Here is a 24254-nt window from a genome sequence, read left to right on the forward strand (position 1 = left end):
ATGGTATATCGCGCCATAACGCATCGCAAAAATCAAAACGAAACATCACCCGGACTCAAAACCCCAACTCTGCCAGTATAGACTCGGCCATACACTCTCCCTCTCCTCTCTCTGCCGAGGGTGAGTAAATCACCGGCGACGTCGCGCTCGTCAGAAACGTCGAAATGGTAGGTAGAGGCGGCACGTCCTCGATCCGAGAAGTGGACAGGAGTGGGAGAGTCTTCGTGGAAGAGTTTGTCGTTTCCAGAGCGAGAGAGGGGAGGGAGTAGTTCATCGCAAAGGCGGAGAATGATGTTTGCCTGCTGTGGGTTGTGGTTGTGGTGGGGCGCGAAGGTTGGCGATTGCGGAAACGGTTGCGGAGAGAGGAGAAGCGGCTTGTTGAGGGGCGGTGGGAGAGTGAAGTCGAGTCTGCGGTTGGAGGCGCGGGTGGCGGTCGCGATGGTCGTTGTGGTATGCTGTATTCGTGGGAGTTGCGTTGGAATCGTTCGTTGGCCATTTGTGGCATTTCGGGAGAAGTGGGAGATTGGGGAGACTCATCGCCGTCATCTGAGCTGGCTGTTGAGGCGGAGAAGGAGGGAGAGGCGAATCCAAAGTCGAAGACTTCCATGTCATCGTGCACGGGGGTCAGGTCGAGATCTGTGCAGTCGAGTGGGCTGGATCGATCGCTGACACAAGACAGAGGTGAGACTGGTCGACTTGGACTCGCGGATTGGCAGAGTTCGACGGAGTGCGGGATGGAATATGTTCTCGGGCGATGCTGTTCGGGATCGTCGTTGAGACTGGTTCCAGGACGAGAGCCGTAGAATTGCACGTTGTGGATAGAACTGGGACCGATGCTCATTGCTGACTTCTTCTTCGTGCAGTGGATCGCCTGGAAACCGGAGTCGGAACGTTGGAGATTCGAGGGTAGCTGGAAGGAGGTCGACTGGGTGAGGTCTTCGAGGGAAGGTAGTAGTGCGAGACCTGGTGCTTGTTGATGTGTAAATGAATAAGCGTCGGATTGGTGGTCACTGTCCTTCGGTGAGATCGAACGTAGACTGCGGTCCGAGTACACAGAGCTCGAACGAGAGACATCATGTCGTTCAGGAAGGGCGGTTTCAACATCGAGAGTCTTCATCTGCTCCGAAGACGCTGTGCTCAGTGGAGACACAGGATCATCCACAACATCGACCGGCTGATTCTCCAACCTTCCACTCAGTGCATAGTCCGACAGACAGCGCACGTGAACCCTAGATATCGGCGGCGGTTCCAACATGGCATACTTGCTCGCGGGATCCAACGTTTGCGAAGTTTGCCATTTCAACAGACTCCCCATCATCTCTCCGTAAGCACTCTGACACCTCGACGGTAGCTCCACAATCTCACACGGGACTTCGATAACGTTCACCGGCTGGCCGGGTAATAGTGGACAGAAAGTCGTGCTCGGCTGTCGGGCATCATGCGTATCGATGTCGTAATTCAATCGATAGAAATACCAATACGTTCCACCCTGCTTGAGACCTCCACTGCGAGGCTGCTTCATAGGACGGAAACCATCGCCGTCGAAAATGATGTCTTGAAATCTGAAGCATCCCGACCAGAATCCGGTACCTCGTCGTCGATCGTGGTGCATCTGATAGGGTCGGTCAAAGTTGTCCCATGATCCGAGGAGTTCGACGGTGTGAACGTCCAGAGGAGCTCCAAAGAGGAAGGTCACCAGTGTGGTTGGATCCATTGTCGGGAAGTCCAGAGAAGGCACGATGGACGGAGAGGAGGATCGATCAGGTGGACATTGGAAGAGGAAGGAAGGTCGAGGTCAACAGTCCATGTCGTTGGGTGGAGGAGGTGAAGTCGATCCAGCGACTGTGTTGGTAGGTGGACAGCACGGTGGAAGAGAGAGAGAGAATAAGGTGAGGTCGGTGAGAAGAAGATCAACGTGACGGGACGGATTGGGTGGTCAAGGTGGTGTGGACTGTTGGAGGTTGGGGTCCCGAGTCCTTAGCGCGAACGGATGCCGTGACGCCAATTAAACGGTGCGCCGCAAGTTTATTTCCTCGCGTTGACGATAGTTCTACCTTGAGTTATATCGATGGCGCTGCACTTGCTCAATGCGGGAGATGAGATTACGCGAAGACATATCGCACGGTCCCATGATTCTCTTCTCATTGACAAATTGTGTTCACGCTCCGTCCATCATGGCATCACAGCGAAGATGAGCGGTGTTGTCGGCATGCCCAGGGTGTGTGGTCGATCATGACATGTCCCGCGACCACCATCATCCCGGCTGTCCACGGATTTCCAGCGCATGCGGGCGAGGGATTGGTTGTCATGCCCAAATGACGGCTGACTGTACCGTGATGGTCTGCAGGGATGCCGCGCGATAACGCAACCAACATATTCGTCCCTTCCCTGCCCGCTATTCCCACTTTTCATCAAATGCCGCCGTCAGCAATATCTTTGGAAATGCCGCATCAATGACGAAGCGGGCCTTGCCATTGTCTTCGTCGGGTTCCACCCACGACGAGAACAATCGCATCGTGTGGGTAGCACCACGAGAACCAGCAATGCTGCACGACCTGCTCTGCATCAACCAGTCCGCCGAAACATCGTGGGCGGAATCCGGCGTCGTGGTTCGTCGCTGGTGACACGATCATGCAATGCACTGCACTGCACGCACGGGCGAGTGTGCTACCGGGAAGACGTGCATGCAGCCTGCAGCCTGCACAACACCGTCGCGCCATATCCCATCTCTGACCGTCGGTCCTCCGCCCCTCCGCACCAACGCCGCCACCGCTGCCTCCCTGCTATAGGTCTCTCCACCAAGTATAGGTCATCGCAATCTCGGAGAAATCAGCCAAAAAGTCAAGACCTCGTGGCGTACAAAAGGGGCAAGGGCACCGGGCACGCGAGGTCAGAACAAGATCCAAAGACGGTAGAAAAACGCGCTGGACGAAACTCTGGGACACCACGCTGCACGGAGTGGATCTGGCGGGTCGCCTGGGTGGCTGACAACGGCGCGTTTTTTGGGACAAAAGGAGAATAAACTCTGAACTCTGATTTCCCGCGCGTTGCGACAGAAACCGCGCCGTTGAAATCGTTCGCGCCTTCCAGAACGTGTGGACGATTCGAAACATATCAAAGGTCAAGTATCAAAAGCCGCCGCACGCATCCTTTCTTCTCGATGACAAACATAATGGCCCGTCCCTGCTCATGCTGCGCCAGGTATCCCATCCGAACGTCTCCCCGCGCTCGAATTCCTTGATGACCGCGTCCATCCATTCTGGTGACCATGAACCAACATCTCCAGCTGACCTCCAGCTCAACACCGCAACTTGGCGAACATACAACCTGTCCATCCAGCCAATCCGCATCTCTTGTCCAACAGATTTAACATTTTTCGTACTCCGACGACGTTCCATTCCAGTGATCACAGGCATGCTCCCATTGAAAGAGAGCTTGCACGTGGCAGCAGCACTCGTTGGTATCTCCGCCGATCTGCATTGGAGAGAAGGGCCGACAAGTCAGCGACATCACTCGTCTTCTGGAACGCCAGACGGTCAAAGTGGACCAGACTTACCCAGTCGCCCTGCAAGTTGGAACAGATTCTGCGCACGTGGGCCGGGTCGGCGCCGACGCAGTTGAGTTTCGTGTTCTTGGGATTCTGCAGGTCCTGTCTTTCTTCGGCATGTCCTAGTGCGGCGAGGGTGGCCGTGGCGAGGAGGATGGAGGTCGTGAGCTGCATCTTGGAACGATGTTCTCTGACTGAAGGATTCGTTGCGTGAAAAGAGGAGCCGATGACGAATAGCACTCGATTTATGAGGCCACGAGGAATTCACGGGGATAGGTGAGAGGAAAGAACAAGAGAGGTGGGAACACGTCGCTTCTTTTACATCACGACGCCCTTCGCCTCCTCCATCCCCACCGCGTCCAATTCATCCCCTCCACGAACCTGCGACTGCACACGAAACAATCCACTCCCCTCCGGACCCGTACTGATCACTTTGAAATCATACCTCAAGCCATCGAACAAATCCAAATATCGACTCGGCGCAGCGGACGGACTGAAGAAGTGGTAGGTGACGTTCCGGCGCAGAATGTTCGAGTGGATGAGGCCGACGTTCCAGTCTTGCGGGGGAAAACAAGCTGGATCGAGTAGGGAGGCTTCGAGCGGGGAGAGGGAGAGGAGAGCGAGAGATCGGGAGAGGGTTGGGCGGTGATTAGGAGGTGGTTGGTGTGGATCAGGGATGTTTGGTTGGTGAGAGTGTTTTGGATGAGGAGGGTGGTTTTGCAGGTCGTTTCTTGTTCTTCTTTGGCCGAGGATCATTAGGAGGATGGGGAGCAGGAGCAGGATGAGGGAGGACGGCGAATTTCCAGGATGCGAGTGTTCAGAAGGAGGTCGGGGCCGAGCCAGGCTGCGGTTTTGGTGTACAGCTCGCTGTTCGAAGCGGATGTGGGCACGATTTCGCTGCCTTCAAGGAGACCTGTGGCTGCGTATGAGGGGAGTGCGAGGCCCCTGGAGTGTTCGGGTCAGTATCTTTCTCCCCGCTCTCTCCGCCAAATTCCGAAGCATCTCCATCGAACAAGAACTTAAAAGAATTTCACAAGAACTCACATGACATAAAATGCCGGCTCACCCCTAACATCCCCAACACTCACCGCCTGAATCGCATTCAACCACGACACTGAATTCTCCACCCCTTCCCTCTCCACAAACTCCCCAAGCGGCCTGACCAACCCCTCCGGCATTCCCTCCTCCAACTTCCAAAATCCCGGCACCAACACCTCATCATACCGACCCGCCACATCTCTCCAGTTCCTCGCCGCCTTCATCTCCGCCTCAATAGTCGGCGGCACATACCCCTCCAACTCGTTCCCGGTACAAAAGTCAACATACACACTCCTCAATCCAGCCGGCTGCGGCACCGGCGCGACGGAGACGTTAAATTCAGCAAATAAGGACGGCGTGATTCCGTGGTCCCAGTATCGCTGTACGCCGTAGTCGACGATTTGGCCCGAGAGCGGGTCGAGGTAGGTATTGACGTGACCGCCGTGAGCGAGGCTTGTTCACGGAGGAGGATGCTGGCGTTGTAGGCGGAGCGGAGGCGTACGGCGGCGTAGATTCCTGAGGCGCCGGCGCCGAGGATGGTTATGTCGCGGTGGTAGGTGGTGTGAATAGGAAGAGATCTGGCGGTGGTGGTGGTGAGGATGGGGAGGATGGCGAGAGAGAGGAGGGCGGAGCTGAGGAGCATGGTTTGGATCTTGTCGAGCGAATGTAAACGGAGTTTGGGAGAGACGAAGGTGGGATGAGATGGTCTGTGGATGGCGGGTAAGCGCTGCTATTCTCGAGAAGAGGAGAAGAGTCGCTTTGCACAGAAGTTGACCTCACCTGCCATATGCTCACCGATGTCGATACCTCCACACTAACGCCGTCAGCTCGAATCATGAGCAGTCCTGCATGAAAAACCAGGCCGGAAAGCATGGAGGTATTCTGCACCGGTCCTTGCACCAACATCTGGGGTGATGAATATTCTGCATTTCCGTAGGGGCGTGGTGAAATCTCACACGCATATGGCGGCGGATCGATTGCAAAATTGCAGAGGTTCCAACCAATCCGGGTCGACAGGGTCAGGTTGCGACGCTCCTGCCGATCGACTTGGAGAGATCGAGGCGAAGGCGCCATCCTCCGCGTGGTATTTGGTAGACCAAATGAAGATCAAACGATTGGGTGAGTCGCCAGGCTTGAAGAAGAGATCGCGATGGACCTTGACAGACTCGTCGCCGACGCGGACGTAGATGATCTCGGCAGAGAGGAGACGTTTGCTCAGGCGCGGTACTGTCGAGGCTGGTATTCAGCGCACAAGAGCGGAATCGTCATGGCTTCGTTTCCATGTATGTACTCACGACGATAGAAATGTGCATCTGCGATCAACCCGGCCTGTCCGATTTTCGTCAGCTTCCTGTCGACCTGTAAGCATTTCCGCAATCATCGCGACTCACGAATTCATCGCCATTCTCCGGCTCGACATGATAGCCCTTCAAATGCAGCACGATCTTTGGGAAGGTGACGGGATTACGATCGAAGTGCAGTGCGTATCCGGCGTTGCTCTGGCAAAGTTGTCCCTGAACACTTTGAGTAAGACGCGATGGGCCTCTCACAGCTGTCAATGGAGGGGAATCATGGAGCCCGTACTTGCCGCAACTCACCGTCCGAGGAAAGCGACGCTCCCGTTAGGCGGAACAGCTTGCGTCCGACCTGTACTGAGAATACTTGGTCGGCAGTAAGGCGTCCCGACGTTGCACCGTCGCTGTTGGAAGCTGCGGTCAGAAACGCATTGTCAAGCCCAGATGGCGGGCTGTATCGTCGAGCCTGACTCTGACCGTCGATCTCACCGGATGCTTTTCTTTTCGAACCCTTTGGGAGCCGATGATACATCGTTAACTTTCTGCTGAACTGTCATAGGATCCTGCTGCGGGCGACGTAAAGCCATAGCTGTGGACGGTGCGAATGTCCGGGAACAAGGAGAGAGCAGCGAACGCAACTTGTGGGGAAGAACAGGCGGCAGCTCCTTCCCAACGGACATGACATCGGCAAAGCTTCGGTCGCTCAATGGGGACGATGTATGATGCGAAGACATCCTGGACCGCAAAGGGAGGTAGTGCTTACGTCAACAACTCAATTGACGCGGACGAGTCTTGACGAATCTGCATTCGCGCAGAACCGTCGGGATCATCTTCAAGGGGCAGGCATTGTTTCCTGCTTTTGGTCGCACGTCTCTCATCTGCAAATTGCAGAACCACGCCGCCAAGGTGCGCGACGTGCAGTGCAGTCTGGGCGGGACCACGGAGGTACAGACAGGCCGATCAATGCTCCAAAGTCGTCCATTAAAGAGAGAGCAGGAGCTGCTTCACCGAGGCCATCGATGCGGCTCTGTGTCAGGACCAACCGGTCTTCTCCTCAACAAGGTCACCGCGCGATATGCATAAGCCGGACATAGGCAGTAATGCATGCAACGCAATAGAGCAGAGAGAATCGTAATCGTGATCAAATTCTAGCGCGAGTTCGATCAGCACACGCGCGATAAAAGCAAGTGGTATCTTCAAGGCCCCAAACCCATTCCTCTTTTCCAACCAACGCTTCATCCGTCTGTACACTGATGGCAACGCATCAGCAATGTATCGTCTCAATCGCACTGCTTCGCAACTTCGCGGCTCTCGCGCTTGGAACAGCATGCTCCGCTGACACTCCTCCACTCACGCACAATTCGTTCTTTCGTTCTTGTTCACTCCTAATAACCCCTCCCTCGGTCTGTGATGCTCCCGCCACCACCCTGCTGCCCTCCATCACCAGCACCGTGCATCGTGAATCCATTAGCCGCGCTCTGCTGCCTTCCTACATAACTCTGCGTGATGTCACTCTGACGGTCCGCGCCCAACGGCGGGCGAGGTGGACTCTGCGGGCTCACAGGTGAGCGCTCGGACGCAGGAGGGTGCGCATTTAAACCGCCAGGAGACGCATAGGCGTTCTCCAAGGCGCCAGTAGTTTGTGCGTTGATCTTGGGTTGGTGCGGAGCGAGGATGGCGCCAGAGTCGATGTTGAAGGATTGGGAGTGTGGGCGTTGGGAGGTGGTCTGTCGCTCGCTAGGGTCGATGAAAGGGTTGTCGGCTGGTTCGGATTGCTGCTGGATTCGTTGACTGGGTGGAGGACCGGATGGTGCTTGGTAGCCCTGATAGACACCTCCGGCTGAGCCGAAGGCCGATGTGGACTGCTGTTGTTGCTGAGGTATGAGCGGCGCGGGTAAGCCCTGCGCTCCATTGCTGTTGGAGTTGCCAAAGGCGGATGTGGTCTGTTCTTGCTGAGGGACGACAGGTGCCGGCATACTCTGCAGTCCAGGTGGAGGTGCAAACGCGCTGTGACCAATAGGCTCCACGGGCGGTGATGCAGAAGCCACGCCCAACGTCCTCCTGGCACTGAGCGTCGCCCGCTGATAACGACTCGTCGCCAAGCTGAGCTGCTCGTTGGTCTCGATCAAAGTCTGCATCGTGTCGTGGTCCGGCGACGGATTATCACAGTTGATGTAACCCTGCATGCTACGCTGGGCACTCTGACAGCGCTGGTTGAACTCCTTGATCAACTCGCTGTTAAGGAGCTCAGTCTCGGGAGTGGACGACACCAACTGTAGCAGTATCTTCGCCGTGTTCTTCGCTTCCTCCACTCGGCTGGCGAGCTCCACTGTGTCTGGCAGCTGTCGTCCTCTATGCGGTCCGTTCCCTCCCACGTTTCCCATCACCGGCTGACCACCGCCAAAGTGGGAAGCACGATTGCCTGCCAGCGACGCATTATTCCCCTTCTCTTTCCGCCACATCTGCATTAAGCCCTGCAAGTTCTCGTCGTCCGCCTTGTTCACCTCCAGCGCATCGAGAGTCTCCCTCATGATTTGTACCGTGCTCAAGTCCTTACTGTTCCGCACCAGCTCCTTGACAGTGCTCACGAAGCTCTTGTCGAAGTTGCGGGTGAACGTTGGGCCCGGGTTGTCGCACAGGATGCGGATGAGCATGATGGCATTGTACTGGACGTGCGGCTTCTTCGACCAGTCTTTGCCGAGAAACGTGCGGATTTGAGAAGCAGCATTTGCGGCGGCAGATGGGGAGGATTCGGCCGCCTCGACGATCACCGGCAGGTGAAGCACTTCCTCGCCGCCATTATTGTTGGAACCGGATTCGCAGAAGAGGCGGATGGCACGAGTGACGTTGGCTTCGGGAGAGTCGGCGGCGGAGCTTTCCGCGGAGAAGTTGTTGGTGCTGTTCGTACCGGAGTCGCCTGGAGTATCATTCAGCGGTTAGTCTCGTGAGGTGAAGAGAAGCCAAGTTGATGGTTTCCTTACTCTTATTGCGACTCAGGAAGCCTTTCATCCGCTGTTTGAGCATCCTGGACGATGATGTTTCAGGGATGGTAGAAGAGAGATGTCAGAGGTCCACGTGGTTGTGAGGGTGCAGGATGAGATTGACCAAAGTGAAAAAGAAAGGAGGACGGTCTTGTCAATAGCGCATCCTTCTCACCGAGCAGACTTGTCAAACGTCTCTCAAGAGGCTCAGACCAAAAGAGAGAGACACCCGAGCTCTTGGACCCTGCTGATCATCACCAGTTCCCCACAACGTGCTAGGCATCCGAGACTTGGCGACGCGTTGCCCGAGCACGTGTCGTTTATTAGATCCAATCTTCAAGACATCTCTCACTGCATCGCCACGCAAACCACATCATCTCGCCGGAACGCCTCACATCTGAACGCCACTGCTCTCACGTTTGCTGCCTAGCCATACGACATTCATCTCTAGAACACGCACGGCATTCGTAACTCATCATACCCGTGTATATCAATCCTGTTATTCTAGGGACCTTCTCAAACTTTTGTTCGTAATCCACACCTCCTGCTCAGGTCATATTGCCCCAATCTAACAAGGCGCGTGGGTCTTCCCGTGCTTGCCCTTCAAGCTGTGATCCTCATTCGAAAAGTGTCCGTTGGTTCTGATCTTCTGCACGGCTCTCTGTGCGCGCGCCCGGCGGTGCTCCTTGTCCTGCTCCAACGCCTTCTCGTCCATCTTCTTCAGCTCGTTCAACGCCATCTGCAGATCCGCCACGAGAGCATCGCATCGGCTGCGCGAGAAATCCTCGCGCACCACCACACGCATCATCTTGAGCTTCTCCGAGTGTGGAGCCATGGTGTAAGCCGGCACGACCCAGCCGCGTTCACGCAAACGGTGAGCGACGGCGAACTCGTCGAATTTGTGGTTCTGCGCAGGGTCGAGGCGGAAGGCAACGAGTGGGAGACCTTCGCCGCGGGTCTTGGACATGAGGAGGAATCCCATCTGCTGGACCGACGCGGCGAGATAGTCGGCGTTGCGGGTGAGGTTGAACATGATGCTACGATAGCCCTTCTTTCCCAGGCGGATGAGCTGGTAGTATTGTCCAATGACCTGACTAGCGCCACGAGAGAAGTTCAGCGTGAAGGATGCTTGATCCGCGCCAAGGTAGTTGACGTTGAAGATGAGCTCTGGAGTGGTCGTGTCAGTACGCTGTCATTCTTGGATATGCTTTGAAATCACGCACCCTTTGGCAGAAACTCCGGATCACGCCAAACGACCCAGCCGACACCTGGATACACAAGACCGTACTTGTGGCCAGACACATTGATCGAAACCACCTTCTCCAGACGGAAATCCCACACGAGGTTGGGGTTGACAAAGGGTGCAACGAAACCACCAGACGCAGCATCGACGTGAATCGGGCAGTCAATGTTCCTCTCCACGAGAAGATCGTTGATTGCTTTGGTGTCCTCGTACTCTCCCGTGTAAGTTGTACCGAGGATGGAGCAGATACCAATCGTGTTCTCATCAATCAAATTGACCGCCTCTTCCGGATCGATCACGTAGCGGTCGGGTGTGCAGTAAACATACTTCTCCTCGACATCAAAGTATCTCGCCGCCTTTTCCCAGCAGACCTGAACCGCCGAGTTCATGACGATATTGGGCCGGCTGAAGTCCTTGCCCTCGGCCTTTCGCTTGTTCGTCCAACGCTTCTTCATGGCGAGAGTGGCGAGCATGATGGCTTCGGAGGAGCCGACGGTCGATGTTCCCATGGCATTGGTGTTTTCGTCGTGCGATGGGATGTTAAAGAGGCGGGCGATCATAGAGACGCAGCGGTTCTGGATGTCGGCTGAAACGGGGTACTCTTCGTAATCGATGAAGTTTTTGGAAAAGGCATCGATCATGAGCTTTTCGGCTTCATCTTCCATGTAGGTGGTGACGAATGATGCGAGGCTATTGGTGTCGTCAGTGCGTGTCGTTGAGTCGATTTTGGGTGTCGGAGCTCACTTCAACGTCGGAGTGCCATCGAGCGTCAAGTCGTCTCTGTTTTGAGCATCGTTTGTCAGTTTGCGATTCCATAACCAACAGATCACCGTCGACATACTTGATCATACGATAGGCGACTTCCCGAGGCATCTCATCCTCTGGCATCTCGTGCTTGGGCAAATCTGCAGCCGCAAACCTAGAGCCGTAAACACTGCCGGTGAATTCATCTTGACCGGGAGCTCCTAGCTTCGACTCGTCGATGGCAGCGGGTGCTCGGTCGGCGACGTCCTTGTCGGTGGCAATTTTGCCCAGGTGAACCATGTTGAAGAGAGGAGGAAGTGTCCAGTTGGTGAGGGTGAGATAGGATGGCAGGGGTCGAAGGTGAGATACTGGTGGCTGGCGGACAATGGCCGGAAGGTAGACGAGAGTGATAAGATGGAGTGATCGAACAGTTGTGATGATTCCTCCTTTTGAAGAAGCGGTGAGAATGTGAGCAGAGAGTGGAATGTACAGAAGCAAGAATGGAAATGTCCCGGAAGCTGCCCTCACACGGTGTCAGGAACAGGGAGGGAGCTTCCATCCCACCTCTCAGGGCATCATCAAGCTTTCGTCACCAGAAAACCAAAGATCGGCGGGGTGATCGGATTGAGCTCAACCATTGGTCATGCTGCCCACGGAGACAGCTCCGGATCGCTGTGCCAAGGTCAAACAAGAGTTTCTGATCGGGAGCTTGTTCCTAATCCCGGTCTCGCATGGTTCGCGTGGGATGCACGCGCGTCGAATCACATTGAATGGATGAAACTGTGCGGACAGGGACATACGAAGCTGGTTGTGTAGAGGGTGCTTGGTGTGTCTTGGTGTGTGTGCTACAGGTATCGACTGCAGCAGGAGGGCACAAAGGTCTCTTTGATGTACATATATGCTATCATGGCCGGCTGGTGTCGTCGTGCGTGTGTCCGTGCTGTCACTGTTAACCCCGTGAAGTGCGACTGATTACCGCACGATCGAACGGTCGCGTGTATGCAGTTCCAAGTCGAGCCGCTCGATTTCATGCCATCCTCCTCATTACACCCCTCCAGAATTACATTATGTCCTTGATGCTAATGCGACTGCTAGCAGGTGCACCGCTGTTGGAACCGTTGGCCGATGTGGGAGGCTGAGGAGCATATCCACGAGAGGATGGCGCGGGAGAGCTGTACTGGCTGTTGGGGAGATGTGGCGGCGGCGGTTGGCTATGAGGCCTGAAATCCGGTCCTTGTGGCGGTTGCGAGGATTGTGCGTAGTGTTGTTGGTAATGTTGCGGCGGCGGCGGCTGCTGTTGTTGAGGTTGAGGCTGAGATGACGGCCTACCATGCTGCTGTTCGTGTAGCAGATGTGTCAATGTGCGGTGAATCTGCTCCCAGCCGCCCCATGCTTGCGCTTCGTGGTGGGTGAGTGTGTTGGCAGAGAGCTGCTCGTGGTCGTGAAGTTTCTTCGCAGTGGGCTGGCCATTTACAGCCGCATGCTCTGGAAACGTGCTCACGGAAGTTTCGCTACCAGCCCATGCCCACGCCTCGTCGATACATCCTTGCATGTCTGCGCTCGCGTACGCCAGCATCTCTTCGTCGGTCTCCAGCGACTGCTGTGTAGCTCCAGCGCGAAGTCTAGCAATCAGCTTGTCGAGGAAGAACGCGAGGAAGCGTCCACAGCTGACATTGATCCTTCGCATATCGCCAATCGCCGTGGAGACATGCACCAAGGTCAGCGCGGAGGCAAAGTCTCCCATGAGACTGCAAACGAGCTGGCATCTCCACAAATGCGTGCAGAAAAATGAGGGAGTGGTGGACCGGATCCGAGAGGCCCATTGTGACATGTGCGCTGGTGACATGTATCCTTGTGTAGGTGAGCCGGACGGGTGCTGCAGGGTTCTTTGTACATAGTGCGCTGTGTCCCGAGCAACGGAGACACATCTCTCAAGCGCGTCCTTTCTATCGTGCATCCTGCATGTCGACGACAGATTGTGTCGGTACAAAAAGAAACGCTGAGACTGTAGACTGCAAGCCGGTATGAGAAGTCGCGGGTCCAGAGGCGCTTGCGAGTGGATCGGATATGGGTCTGGCCAGCTGGCCATAATCGTCTTGAAGTGCTCATCATAAGTGCCAAGTGTAGATGGGGCAATGGTCTGTGATTTCAGCGACTTTTTGAGTTGGAATGTGGTCCGCTGCACAGGAATGACAGCGATCATGGCATTGGGCACGACGGAGCCCGGAGGCGGCATAGTAATGCCGTTCGGTCGTATGCAATCATCATCGACAGGAACAGGCTCGTTCACCTCGCAGTCGTCATCATCAATCAGGAGCGGGCGGCCGGTCTCGAGTGCGAGGAGTCTGTCCTAGTCAGCGATGTCGTCTAGAGTCTTCACACATTGCACTGGATCACATACCGGTCCCAATTGTAGACACACCACCAGACTCGCCTCCTCATCTCAGTCTCCATAGGAGAATATGCGCCACTGTCGGTGTGTAGCCCAATATCTTGTGAGATCCTCGCAGCCGCTCCGAGCCAAATCCATGCTGGTGACTGCATATTCACTTCGATGAAGAACACACTCAGTAGCAGAGCCACACGGACACGATCTAACGTCAGGTCGTCACTCCAGGTGTTGATAGACATGAGGCATGTCTCAATATATCTTGCTCCGTCCGTCTCGGCCACAGTTTTGTCCGGCTGGGGTTCCATGAGTGTACCACACGCCAGAACGGCGTGGAAAAGCGCGACCCAGATTCCAGGACACTGCGCAAATGTGCCAGCATGATAGACATCTTCGTAGTCCTGCATGAAGGTCGGGAAATGTAAGAGAGGCGCACTAGCGTGCATCCAAGAATGATAGTGTCCCAGTAATCGGTCGGCGACGTGTTTAGGAGGGAGCGGGAGATTGCTTTGAGTGATCAGGGGCTGCGGACCGGTGGTGCGATAAGGTGGAGGCGGCTTGAAGATTCCTTTGCTGTAATTGCGAATGTTTTTTCTCACATCATCGAATCCATTGATGACAGGTGGCGGCTCTCGACGCAGTTTAGGGCCTCGCTCGGGTAGACGCAACTGCGGGACATTCGCCGTGCCAATCCCTTGATCCGATGTGCCTCCGTCCTGCATCATGCTGCGGAGTTGATTGATCTGCTGCTTGGCCATGGAAAGCTGCTTTTCGAGATCCTGTACCTGCTTGATCGAAGACATGCGCCGGTTAGTCTCCTTGGTAAATTGGCACTTGACACCACGACTCGAGCACTCTGAACAGCTATTCGCATCGGTTGCATCGCACTTCACCTTGCGCTCCCTGCAAGCATCACAGCTAGGATCCTTACGTCGCTGGCGGTAGGCTCGCTTTTGTTGTGCGGACATTGAACCGTGGGAGGGCGAGTCATGGCTCATGTACTGTTCTGGACCCATACCGGGCGGCATCGATGTAGGTCCGTTCGGATACCCATAAGGGTGAGACATCCCATTTGAAAGGTGCGGCATCGCCCCGGGAGAGGCCGTGCTACCGGCGGAATGGTGGTGATCAGTCGGGTAAGATCCGCCATGTCCTGAATCGTGTGAGGATGCTGAAGCTGGATACGTCGAAGACATCCTGCCGGCAGCGGAGTGCGTGGGATAATGGCCGCGGTCCTCCATGAAGTGCGATCAGTCTCACTGATTCACGAGGCTGGGAAATCTCGTCCTGAACACATGCGGCGGTCTGACGATTCCGGGTCCGAAAAATTCGGGAGCTGTGCCAAACAGGTGGATTCCGAGTACACAGTCCGTGGCTCGAGTGACGGAAATTCTTGCTCTGGTGTCCAGAAGGTGAGCTTCGATACAACAAAGACCAAAACGACGCCACTTGCTGGCAATGTCGATCTCGGCCCAGAGGTGCTCAGCTTTTGAATGGTAACGTGAGCCTTTGCCTGATCGTTGTAGCGGCGGCAATAACGAGCGTGTGTCCAGGCGAAAGCTGGTGTGGCCGTCGCGGCGGGACGCGGCGGGAGTCAGCAGCGGGTGTCAAGGATGAGAGACGAGAGGTCGAGGGAGGTGAAGTGCAGTCAGTTCGGAAGAAAAGGCGAAACCGGCCGGGATCAGTTGAGATGCGGAGCGGAAGAATGTTGGCCACGCAGCATCCGAAAGTCAAGGCTCGTCGTTCATGGCTGCACAGACACGAATGTAGGTAGTGCCGGGACGTTTGTCCGGATGCGAGCGAGATTTCAAAGAAAGGTTTTGCGCAGGGCACGCCGGCAGGAGAAGGCAAATCGTTGTTCTGGCGGAGTGGGATGGGGATTGGGTTTGGGTTTGGGAATTGAGATGCGAAGACAAGAAGCGGTATCTAGCCCAAAGCTAAACGACAACCTTACCGGCGACCGTGGGACACCCCGGGTAGGATTTGCGAGCCGAATAGCACGCGGGCGGCGTGTGGCGGCGTGGTGTTGGGGTGTAATAAGGGTGCGCCGATCTCGTCGCCCAAGATGGAGGAAGCCAGTGCACTGCAGCAAGGGACCAGGACTCCAGGAGCGACTTCCGAAGAAAACAGTGGGGAGGACTTCCTTTTGCCGGCCATGTCCTCATCCGGTCCCACTGCGACCCAAATTGCCGGGCTGTTTGAGTTGGCAAGCTTGCCTTACCTTACCATCTGTGATCTCTTCCAAATAAGCTGAAAGAATGCCGCCTTCGGCAAACGCTGGGAGTGGGCTTGGCGACTCCGTATGCGCGCTTCGTTCACAGACCGGCAACGACATGTGAACGTGGTGGCACTGCTACACGATTCGTCTGGCCCCACTACTGAGGCCGGTCCTGTCCTGCCTTGTAAAGCCACCATGACCCTCGCATCTAGGGCTCGTCGGTACGAATGCGTGCGTGCGACAACGACGATCGCTTTCTCCACGACGAGTCGCACCAGCCGTGCAGTAACTATTGCCCGCGAGTCCACTCATCCGAACCATGTCTAGCCGTCGTACAAGCACTACGTAGCCACAAGCCCGAACCAGCGTGGTAGACTAATTCTACTACAACGGCTTCCTTGTTCAATCCCGGCTGGATGCCGAACCACGTCGGCGCACAGCATCAGTGGCGTAGAGGCTTCGGTGCATGGTGCTCCGTCTGGGCCGCGACGCCGCAAGTCGCCGAGGCGTCGTATGCGATCCTTCAAACAAGCCTTTGGCTGGGTCTTCAATCAATTGATCCTATTCACGCCATGCGGAAAATTCCTTTGAAGCTGGTGATGAGGATTTGTAGCAGCAACGTCCAGTCTTCAATGCTGGAACTTGTTCGCATCTCAACATTCATGCTCAGCTCACCACCCCACCACGCGAGTAATCTTGCTCCCCACCGAGGAATTGGCATCTCCGCTGCGGTCTTCCAAAGCTCATCGGCCGGCTTCCCGTGGCTGTGCGCTATAGATGGCGCTAGTGCGTTATCCGAGATGCATGTGAGGGTCTTTCACGATCTAGAACGCCTCTCGGCAGGAGCATCCTACTCCTTCGTTGCTTCCGACTCGTTGGCTTCATCAGCTTGGTCCTGAACAGCGTCATAGCCACATCCGAACCAATTCGGAACTTGCCTACCTCGTAGGCTTCGTGCTTGGAATTTGGCGATGGCGCGTTCCCACGATACTTGGATGTCGGCTGAGATATGATTGGCGCTCTCTGGTGTCCTCGGAGCTGACTTGACCAGCCCGTGTGCAGAATCTGCAGAGTCCATGATCGCGGTCGGCATTGCGGTGTGGCGTGAACAATGCCTCATCAGGCTCGAAACCTTTCCATTACTCGAAGCGAAGATCAGCTCATCAGGAGCATTGTGTGGGAGACATGGGCTGACATCAGCACACGATGGGCTCATTTCCAAGAGCCGTGACGAAGCCGAGAATCGCATATTCCAAATCGGGCCAGCGTCATTCAAAGTCCACTCTGAAACGGACGTGCATCTTCCGGTCAGTTTCGTATAGTGCGATCCTCGTGGGGCTGACTCTCTCTTACCACTGCCCAGGCAGAGTCTGAAGCCGAGTGATTTCGGGCACAGCAGCCGAGACGCGCTTGCTCGGAAGACCGCATTGGAGCCAGCGGGTCGGGCGCTGTCCATGTACCTACCTAAAGTATGCCTCAAGTGAATGGCTCGAGTCATCAAAATTTGATAGCTGAGTAAGGCGAACATTGAAGGGCGAGATCGAAACATATTGTCCACGATGAGAGATCATCCCTGCCTTTGTTGATGCAGAACCATCCCGACCCTTTCGGCAATGTTTACCACATCGGCGAAACAGCGGACATATGCGGGGAGCGTGAATGAAAGATCGACTTCAACACTTTCTCTTTAGAGCAAGAGCGCAGCGAGCAACCTCAAAAATTCGGCCAAGGAACCCGCTCTTCTTGGCGAGAGACCAACCACCGTAAGGAACCGATGATCCGGAAGCTCGAAGCGTGGTTGACATCCCTCAACGGGGGAAAGCTGTGCTGTCAATCTTTGCTTGGCCCGCAGACAATCCAGACGAGCAGCCCAATAGGTTGAGGGAGATCGACGCTTCGCTTCGGATCGATCTCCGCTCGTCGTAAGATCTTGATCAGGGTCCACTCTGTTCCATGTTTGGCTGAGCCTTGGGGATTCGACCCTGTCGTGATGAACATGCACAATGTGCAATGCTCCGATGAAGTCCGGATAGGAGTCCAGCATTGTCCCGTGGTTGAGCTGCTGGTGAGCCACGGGTGTCGCTGTCCCTCCCTGCTGCCGAGTCAACATCTTGCTGCTAGGACCAATTGATGCAGTGCTTTGTGTTCGATCGAACGTGTGCGTTTGGACAACCCCGAGCCAATGCCTGGTCGGTACCCAGTAAGTAAGTCGATCATATTGGTCCTCTTGAGAGCGTTCCTTGTGAACACTACGACTCGCTCAGCATGCAAGAGCAACATCGGACAGATTCGGTGAATGCTATTTCAGTAAGGTAGTCATGAATTGACTGTCCAAATCTTCGCGGCCTCGCTACCTGACCGCCGATATCGACCAGCCGTAATAGTGGACGACTGACAACGTGCTCACAACGTGGCAGTCTCGCACCTCAGTCCACGGGGAGCCAATCGAGGAGCATCGTGTCCGTGCATGCAGTGCGATCCAGCATCGCTCTTGCTCGTCGGAGGTGGCCGCCAAATGTTTCGGCTACCAGAATCTTCGTAGAAGGGCGGCTTAGAGCATGCACCAGACATCAACGGCCAGGAAAAAGCGAAATCGCAATCCCGTGACTTCGCACTGAAGCGAGCAGAATACAGCATCGACCTTGCAGCAAAAGCTCCGCAGAGAAGGACCACCGCCAAGCGCCGACCACCACTTCAACACCACCCCCCGACCATGTGTCAAGACAGCCTCCACGACCTTTTGAAGTCGCTGCCAAAATGCGAGCACCACATGCATCTCGAAGGCGCCTTGACGCCCAAGTTGCTCTTCCAACTTGCCTCGAAGAATAAAATCCAGTGACCGGCAGACGACCAGGCCTTCACATCAACAGAGACTCTGCTCGAGCGATACAACCACTTCACCTCCTTGGATGATTGTAAGTTTCGTGCAGCTTCACACGGTTGGACACATCTGACCCTTCTCTCCTAGTCCTACACTACTACTATATCGGCATGAGCGTCCTGATCGACTCCGCCGATTTCGAAGCTCTCGCCTTGGATTACTTCGAACACGCCGCCGCAGATGCGGTCATGCGCGCGGAAGTTTTCTTTGACCCACAAGCCCACCTCGAACGCGGCGTCTCCTACGAGACCGTGCTCGCGGGCTTCGGGCAGGCTCGCAAGCGCGCTCAACTCGAACTCGGTATCTCCAGCGACCTGGTCTGTTGTTTCTTACGCCATCTGCCTGTCGCAGACTCACTTGCCATGTTTCAAATGGAAGCGGTGCAAGCGAGCTTTGCGCGCGGAGAGATCATCGGCATTGGTCTGGACTCCAGCGAGAATGGCTTCCCGCCCGAGTTGTTCACCGACATCTACTCCCAGGCGAAAATGCTGGGTATGCGCCGTACAGCCCACGCCGGCGAGGAAGGACCTGCAGCATACATCCGAGCATCTCTCGACGATCTCAGCGTGGAACGCATCGATCACGGTATCCGACTTGCCGACGATCCGGCACTGCTCGCACGCATCGCTCGAGAAGGCATCATGCTGACCGTCTGCCCGATGAGTAATGTCCTCCTTCGCTGCGTGACGCAGGTTTCGGAACTTCCAATCCGCGCTTTCCTCGATGCCAACGTGCGGTTCTCGATCAACTCGGACGATCCGGCGTATTTCGGGAACAACTACATTCTCGACAACTACTGCGCGGTGCAGAATGCGTTCGGCTTGAGCGTGGACGAGTGGACGACGATCTGCCAAAATGGTATCCGCGGCAGTTGGTGCAGCGCGGCACGGAAGGAGGAGATGTTGACGAAGTTGACCGAGGTAATCGGCTTGTGGCGGGAGGCACAGCAGGGAGTGGATAGGTAAGAAGCGATGCTGGTCGATGGTCTCAGCTCCGGCAACGAGATATGCCGGGTGCCCCTGGATCAGGAGATTTCGTGCCAGCACGGTCTACGGAGCGCAACGCAGGGGTACCGTGCACAATCGAGACAAACTTCAGCTCCCCACACGACCATCCCTTTCAACATTTCCTCACAAGGGAATCCATGCCTTTCGATAAAACTTTGCCACATGCGTGGTCAGAGAACCGCCCGATCTAGAACATAGCAGGGTTCGCAGCCCTACCAGGCTTCCAGAAACGCCGACGACGACAGGCCAGGGCAGGGATGGAGCACGTGCCTGTTAATAGAAGTCCAAAAGTTTCTTAGCGAGATGCAGTCAGTCTGCAGGCACTGCGCCGACATGCATGTGCTGTCGATCTATTGAAGTGAGACGGCACTTCCGTTTCGTATTGTATGCAGTCAAACGAGGAGGAGTTCTAAATGCCACGTTGTGCTGCATGTTACAGGGTGGTGAGGCCTCCTGGCTGTTTGGATGTTCGGGCACATGGGACAGATCGAAGTCGTAAGGAGAGCTGCTGAGACGTGAGATATGAGCTTGAGTTCATTAATCTTTGGTATCGTGCGGTGTATGTACATTCATCTCCGCAGCGAGCCTGCTCGCTGCATGCCATTTATCCGTTTATGAATAGTCCTGTACAATGTGCGCTGCCTTTCCTCCGGCTTCCGTTTATGTTCAGACTCTGGCCAAAGTTTCAACCTCCCAAATCATTGATGATATCGCTTGCCATTGCTAGCTTTCCATGCTCTGCCATCATGCCTTCCGTGTCCAACGCTCTGCACTCGTGGTATGTTCGCCTTTCCTTCCAGCAAGCTCTTCCAATCGTCTCCCCTATCGCTCACAATCGCCCGGTCTCCTTTTCTGCTCTTCCTCATTCGTGCTCCACCTCACTAGTTCGTCTTTCGGTCTCGTCCTCCAGTTCACAAGCTCTTTCAAGGTTGCTAGCCATGGTTCGGTAGATGCGAATTTGCCATGCGATTTGATTCGAGGTCCTCAAACAATGCCCAGTTTCAAACCGCATCCTCCATCGCATGATGACCCCGTCCAGAACACGCACCTTCCAAATCGATTCGAATGCCGGAGCCAGGCCAGGTGATCACAATCGTTGCAAAATGTTTCCATCAATCAAGGATCTTGCTGCCGTTGATAATTCGAGGGACCGGCCCCATTTTGTCGCTGTTGTTGTTGGTAATAATCGTTCGCGGGAGTCCTGGACACGGGCAAAATTTTAGCTTCCGATCTTGGTCTCTTCAAGTCCACAGAGTATGCGCCACGAACCCGCCTCGAAATCCGCCAAGATTGGAGTAGTCGTAGAGCTGCTCGTTGGCCGGAGCTTGCGTCGTCGTCGCCGCCACGTTCGCCGCCCAATCCGATGCCGGGAACCCCGGTGACGGCGCGACACCCCAATTTTGCGTGCCGAGGGAGAAGCCTGAATGAGAGTCGCCAATGTCGAGATACGCTGTTGATGATGACGATGTCGAAGATGAGGGCACAACGGGAGTTGGTCTGCTGGTCCCTGTGGATTGATGCAAGGCCAAGGGCGCGAAGGCCGGGCTCATATTGCCAATGCTCGTGTAGTCGAGGGTGTTCGCGGTAAGTCGTGCCAGGTGTGGTGACTCTTGCTTGATGAAGTTTGTTTGCTGTTGCGCAATGCTGTTCCGAAAGTGCGAGGCCATGTGCTGCGGGTAGTTCATGAACGTAGCAATCTCGATGGACGTTTGATCCATTGACTGTGATTGCATGGCATTGGTGAGTAGAACGATGGCTTCAAGCGGCGCAAGTGACATTCTGGCGCAGAATGTTGCTCCCAGATCTGGGTACAGCGGCTCCAACGCCAGAGCGGTGGCATAGAAGTGGGCAAGAGTGAGCATAGCAGGGCCCTGTCCGCCTTGCCGTTGTAGCAGAAGAGAAGGGATCCAGAACAACCATTTCCTCAGCAGGTATAGATGGCTGAAGGACTCGTCGGCATTTTGTGCCGGAGTTGAAGCGTGCAACCGTTGCATATACGATAAGAGTTGTCCGGTCCAATATGCCTCGGCCTCATGCGTGGAGATCATGTGTTGCAGTTGTTGTAACGAATGAATGGCGGTTGAGAGGATGGCGTGGCGGTCTATCTGCGAATGCGACAGCTTCCTCGGAGGATATGCACCAGATGACAGGTCGTCCTCGTCAACGTATTCGGCGAAGATCGATTCGTGTTTCCACAAGTGCATAGTCAGCAGCACAGATCGAATGCCAGCGCGCAACGACGACCAGCTCTGCCTATTGAACATGTCAGAGTCTACGCCATTTTCGAGACATGATCTGGACTCACCAATCAGTAGCCTGCCAGAGCAGAAGCAGGGACGCGGCCAACACCGCATCGGCGTTGACGTGAGAGAAGTTTCCAATCGCCTCATGAAGACCGCGCAGCGCAATGGTTCCGTAGTGGATGTGTAGATTTCGAAATTCATCCGAAGACTGGCTCCACGCGAGGTGATTCGCAGAGAAAGAGAGCAATGCCTGCATCACGTAGGGGTACGATGAAGCAATGCTGAGGAACTTGGGTACCCTCTGTGCCCATAGTGTAAGACCCGAAGTTCCTTTGAGCTTGAGGTCGTTCGAGATGGTGCACAGATGGTATATCAGTCGTAGCTCGACCATCGAATAGTCCTGTGGTTGTGGTGGTGGGAAGACTTGGAGACTGGGAAACGGAAAGATGCCCGTTTGCGCCCAATGTTCGATTTGGCTATCGGAGCCATCCGAGAAAAGTAATGACTGCTGCTCGGGACTGTGCTGACCCTCAGTGTCGGACTCTACGCTGTCCATATAGTCGCACCGAACTTGATGCTTCGTGCAGTTACGACTGCCGGATCAGTTAGCTTGTGATTGGTCCATGTGTTCAGACTGGCGACGCACCATTGCGGAAATGTCTCATCGCAACGAATATGTCTTCGTTTGCAAGTTTTGCATCCCTTGCGACTCTTGGTGTGACTTCGCCGAGAAGGACCTGTACCTTGGCCTGCCATTGCGAGATGGATGATGCCCGGCAGTTACGCAAGTCAAGTGCAGCGCAAGGCGTGCCGCCTGGGAGAGAAGGCCGAATTGCGAGGATGCTTGTTGTCCACGATGCAGAAAGACGTCAGTCGATAGCGAGTGTTGGTAAAGGTATCGTTGTGGAGAGTTAATCGTCAGGACTGAACCACCGCACGGAAGGATCGAGGTCAGGCCGGCAGAGGTTGAATCTTAAGCAAGAGCGAGTGTAAACAATGCCAGATGGGTAGCGACAAGTATAGAATCGATTTAGCGACAGTGAGGGCCAAGACCTAGAAGTGAATGCGAGGAAAGACCAAGAAGGGGACCTCCCGACGACTACCGAGAGTGCTCTTGATCTCAGAGTGGAGGAGAACATCAGGTATAAGGGTCTGAGCGGATCGGACACGGTGCCATGTGAGCATGGGAAGGATGGAAGCGATCCCGCGAGTGAGGTGGTCGACAACGCTCGAAATAGAGCACAGCTGGACGGTGTGCTAGCCCCAAGAGACATGGCTCGTGAGCGCAACGGAATCTACTGGACTCCGTCGAGGCTAGGGACGACCCTTCTCTCCTTCTGCGGGTAAATGACATCGGTCGGCACGGCAGTATGGGTTGGTGGGTGTAGAGCCCTGCCAGAACTTGTGCAAGTGAAAGGTTCCCATGCGACAGCCCCGTTTCTTCTCCCAAGCGACCCATGCCTGCCTATGCCTGACTTTACCGACAAGCTTTTGCAAAGCGTGGCACCGAGGCAGCCTAGGTGCGGTTAATCAACGCCACTGCCAGACGGTGCATACTCTGTCCATACGTTGTTTGCTGCTTCGTCCAGGCCACTGGCCTGACTGGACGGAACATTTCCTAGGCGTGGTCTGCAATACAACGCTGCTTGACGTTGTCGGCTTGACCGCTCGCTTAAAAAAGGGGCCAAACTCTGCGAGGGTTAAATATAACCACTAGCCCTCGTTACCGACTGTGCAAGTGCCGAATGGATGACTGCCCGACGTGTGGTCCAAGCATCCCACGGCGTGTCCGAGTCTTCGTCCATGCCCTGGGTTTGTCGATGGTCGATCTTTCGCCATGCAATGCTTGCACATTGCGGCGCAGCTAGGTCCCTCGTGTCTGCGGCACATGAATCACGAGTCGGGTCGTATCTCACGGCATTTCGAAATGTCTACAGAGCATTTACATCATAGACTCCACCACTCTCAGGTGATGCTTCGGTGAGATTGTCTAATGTCTATCGTTCGCTCCATGCGAGGATCGGAATATTCGTCTCTCCTTACGACCGCTGTTACCAGAAAAGTTTACTTCAGCGACAATCACAGGATACCACCGTCGCCACTCCAAGGTGTTGCTGTTCAATCCATTGCAAATAATGCGTCCTGATGCCACTCGGCCCGATGCGGGGCGTGTTATAAATAGCCACCACATGCAGTCCACTAGTGGAACGGGAAGGAGTGACGTCGAGGCGAAAAAACGGTTGTCTACGCTAAATGTTACCTCACATCCAATTCCTTGACAAACCTCCCCGCCTTACCTCCGCGGAGGCTAAAGTCTGTCCTCTTAGCGTTGTTTACTACGTTTGTTTTAATACCTTTATAAACTTCCTTAATTAATATCTCTACAACTATATGTCGGAAATACCTTACGATAATCGCGTCTTAATCGTATAATATAGGGCTGTTTATAGGTAGACTTTTAAAAGGATTACGACGGTTATAGATAGTATAAGTGCCGATGTAGCTAGGAAGCTATATACAAGGGCACGTGTTCGCGCCGGTAGTAATATTACTCGAGATATTCTTTAATATATTAATCTAGTACTACGGAGCGGTAGACTAAAGGTTATTATACTAGGCTTAAAAGAAAGTACGTAGATGCGACAACTACTACGTAATAAATACCGTC

General features: G+C 54.9%; 8 protein-coding genes across 8 annotated transcripts; 1 reads left to right on the forward strand and 7 right to left on the reverse strand.

Moving 5' to 3' along the window:
* Window positions 1-32: 32 nt before the first annotated feature.
* Window positions 33-1848, reverse strand: MYCGRDRAFT_108013 (uncharacterized protein; the record flags this gene model as incomplete). The annotated part of the gene is made up of 2 exons (XM_003855560.1): window positions 33-455; window positions 671-1848. 2 exons carry the CDS (start codon window positions 1712-1714, stop codon window positions 33-35), a joined length of 1467 nt encoding a protein of 488 aa, XP_003855608.1.
* A 547-nt stretch (window positions 1849-2395) lies between these two features.
* On the reverse strand, window positions 2396-3721 carry MYCGRDRAFT_90676 (uncharacterized protein; the record flags this gene model as incomplete). The annotated part of the gene is made up of 3 exons (XM_003855559.1): window positions 2396-2560; window positions 2657-2791; window positions 3557-3721. The coding sequence occupies 3 exons, from the start codon at window positions 3719-3721 to the stop codon at window positions 2396-2398; spliced, it is 465 nt and encodes a 154-aa protein (XP_003855607.1).
* A 581-nt stretch (window positions 3722-4302) lies between these two features.
* MYCGRDRAFT_108014 (uncharacterized protein) lies at window positions 4303-6420 on the reverse strand (the record flags this gene model as incomplete). Its single annotated transcript, XM_003855558.1, has 8 exons — window positions 4303-4492; window positions 4592-4965; window positions 5088-5292; window positions 5542-5812; window positions 5881-5914; window positions 5977-6128; window positions 6184-6284; window positions 6370-6420. 3 exons carry the CDS (start codon window positions 5226-5228, stop codon window positions 4303-4305), a joined length of 705 nt encoding a protein of 234 aa, XP_003855606.1.
* Window positions 6421-7052: 632 nt separating this feature from the next.
* Window positions 7053-9014, reverse strand: MYCGRDRAFT_68232 (uncharacterized protein; the record flags this gene model as incomplete). The annotated part of the gene is made up of 2 exons (XM_003855557.1): window positions 7053-8797; window positions 8862-9014. 2 exons carry the CDS (start codon window positions 8902-8904, stop codon window positions 7266-7268), a joined length of 1575 nt encoding a protein of 524 aa, XP_003855605.1.
* Window positions 9015-9429: 415 nt separating this feature from the next.
* MYCGRDRAFT_68234 (uncharacterized protein) lies at window positions 9430-11322 on the reverse strand (the record flags this gene model as incomplete). The annotated part of the gene is made up of 4 exons (XM_003855556.1): window positions 9430-10028; window positions 10085-10794; window positions 10849-10884; window positions 10946-11322. 4 exons carry the CDS (start codon window positions 11146-11148, stop codon window positions 9430-9432), a joined length of 1548 nt encoding a protein of 515 aa, XP_003855604.1.
* A 586-nt stretch (window positions 11323-11908) lies between these two features.
* MYCGRDRAFT_36968 (uncharacterized protein) lies at window positions 11909-14235 on the reverse strand (the record flags this gene model as incomplete). The annotated part of the gene is made up of 2 exons (XM_003855555.1): window positions 11909-13193; window positions 13250-14235. The coding sequence occupies 2 exons, from the start codon at window positions 14233-14235 to the stop codon at window positions 11909-11911; spliced, it is 2271 nt and encodes a 756-aa protein (XP_003855603.1).
* Window positions 14236-17451: 3216 nt separating this feature from the next.
* MYCGRDRAFT_90679 (uncharacterized protein) lies at window positions 17452-19301 on the forward strand (the record flags this gene model as incomplete). Its single annotated transcript, XM_003854856.1, has 5 exons — window positions 17452-17520; window positions 17592-17659; window positions 17720-17762; window positions 18310-18370; window positions 18424-19301. 5 exons carry the CDS (start codon window positions 17452-17454, stop codon window positions 19299-19301), a joined length of 1119 nt encoding a protein of 372 aa, XP_003854904.1.
* Window positions 19302-20418: 1117 nt separating this feature from the next.
* Window positions 20419-22342, reverse strand: MYCGRDRAFT_68239 (uncharacterized protein; the record flags this gene model as incomplete). The annotated part of the gene is made up of 3 exons (XM_003855554.1): window positions 20419-21596; window positions 21649-22179; window positions 22233-22342. The coding sequence occupies 3 exons, from the start codon at window positions 22340-22342 to the stop codon at window positions 20585-20587; spliced, it is 1653 nt and encodes a 550-aa protein (XP_003855602.1).
* Between the last annotated feature and the right edge of the window lie 1912 nt (window positions 22343-24254).

This window comes from Zymoseptoria tritici, chromosome 2 (genome assembly GCF_000219625.1).
Source record: "Zymoseptoria tritici IPO323 chromosome 2, whole genome shotgun sequence".
NCBI lineage: Eukaryota > Fungi > Ascomycota > Dothideomycetes > Mycosphaerellales > Mycosphaerellaceae > Zymoseptoria > Zymoseptoria tritici.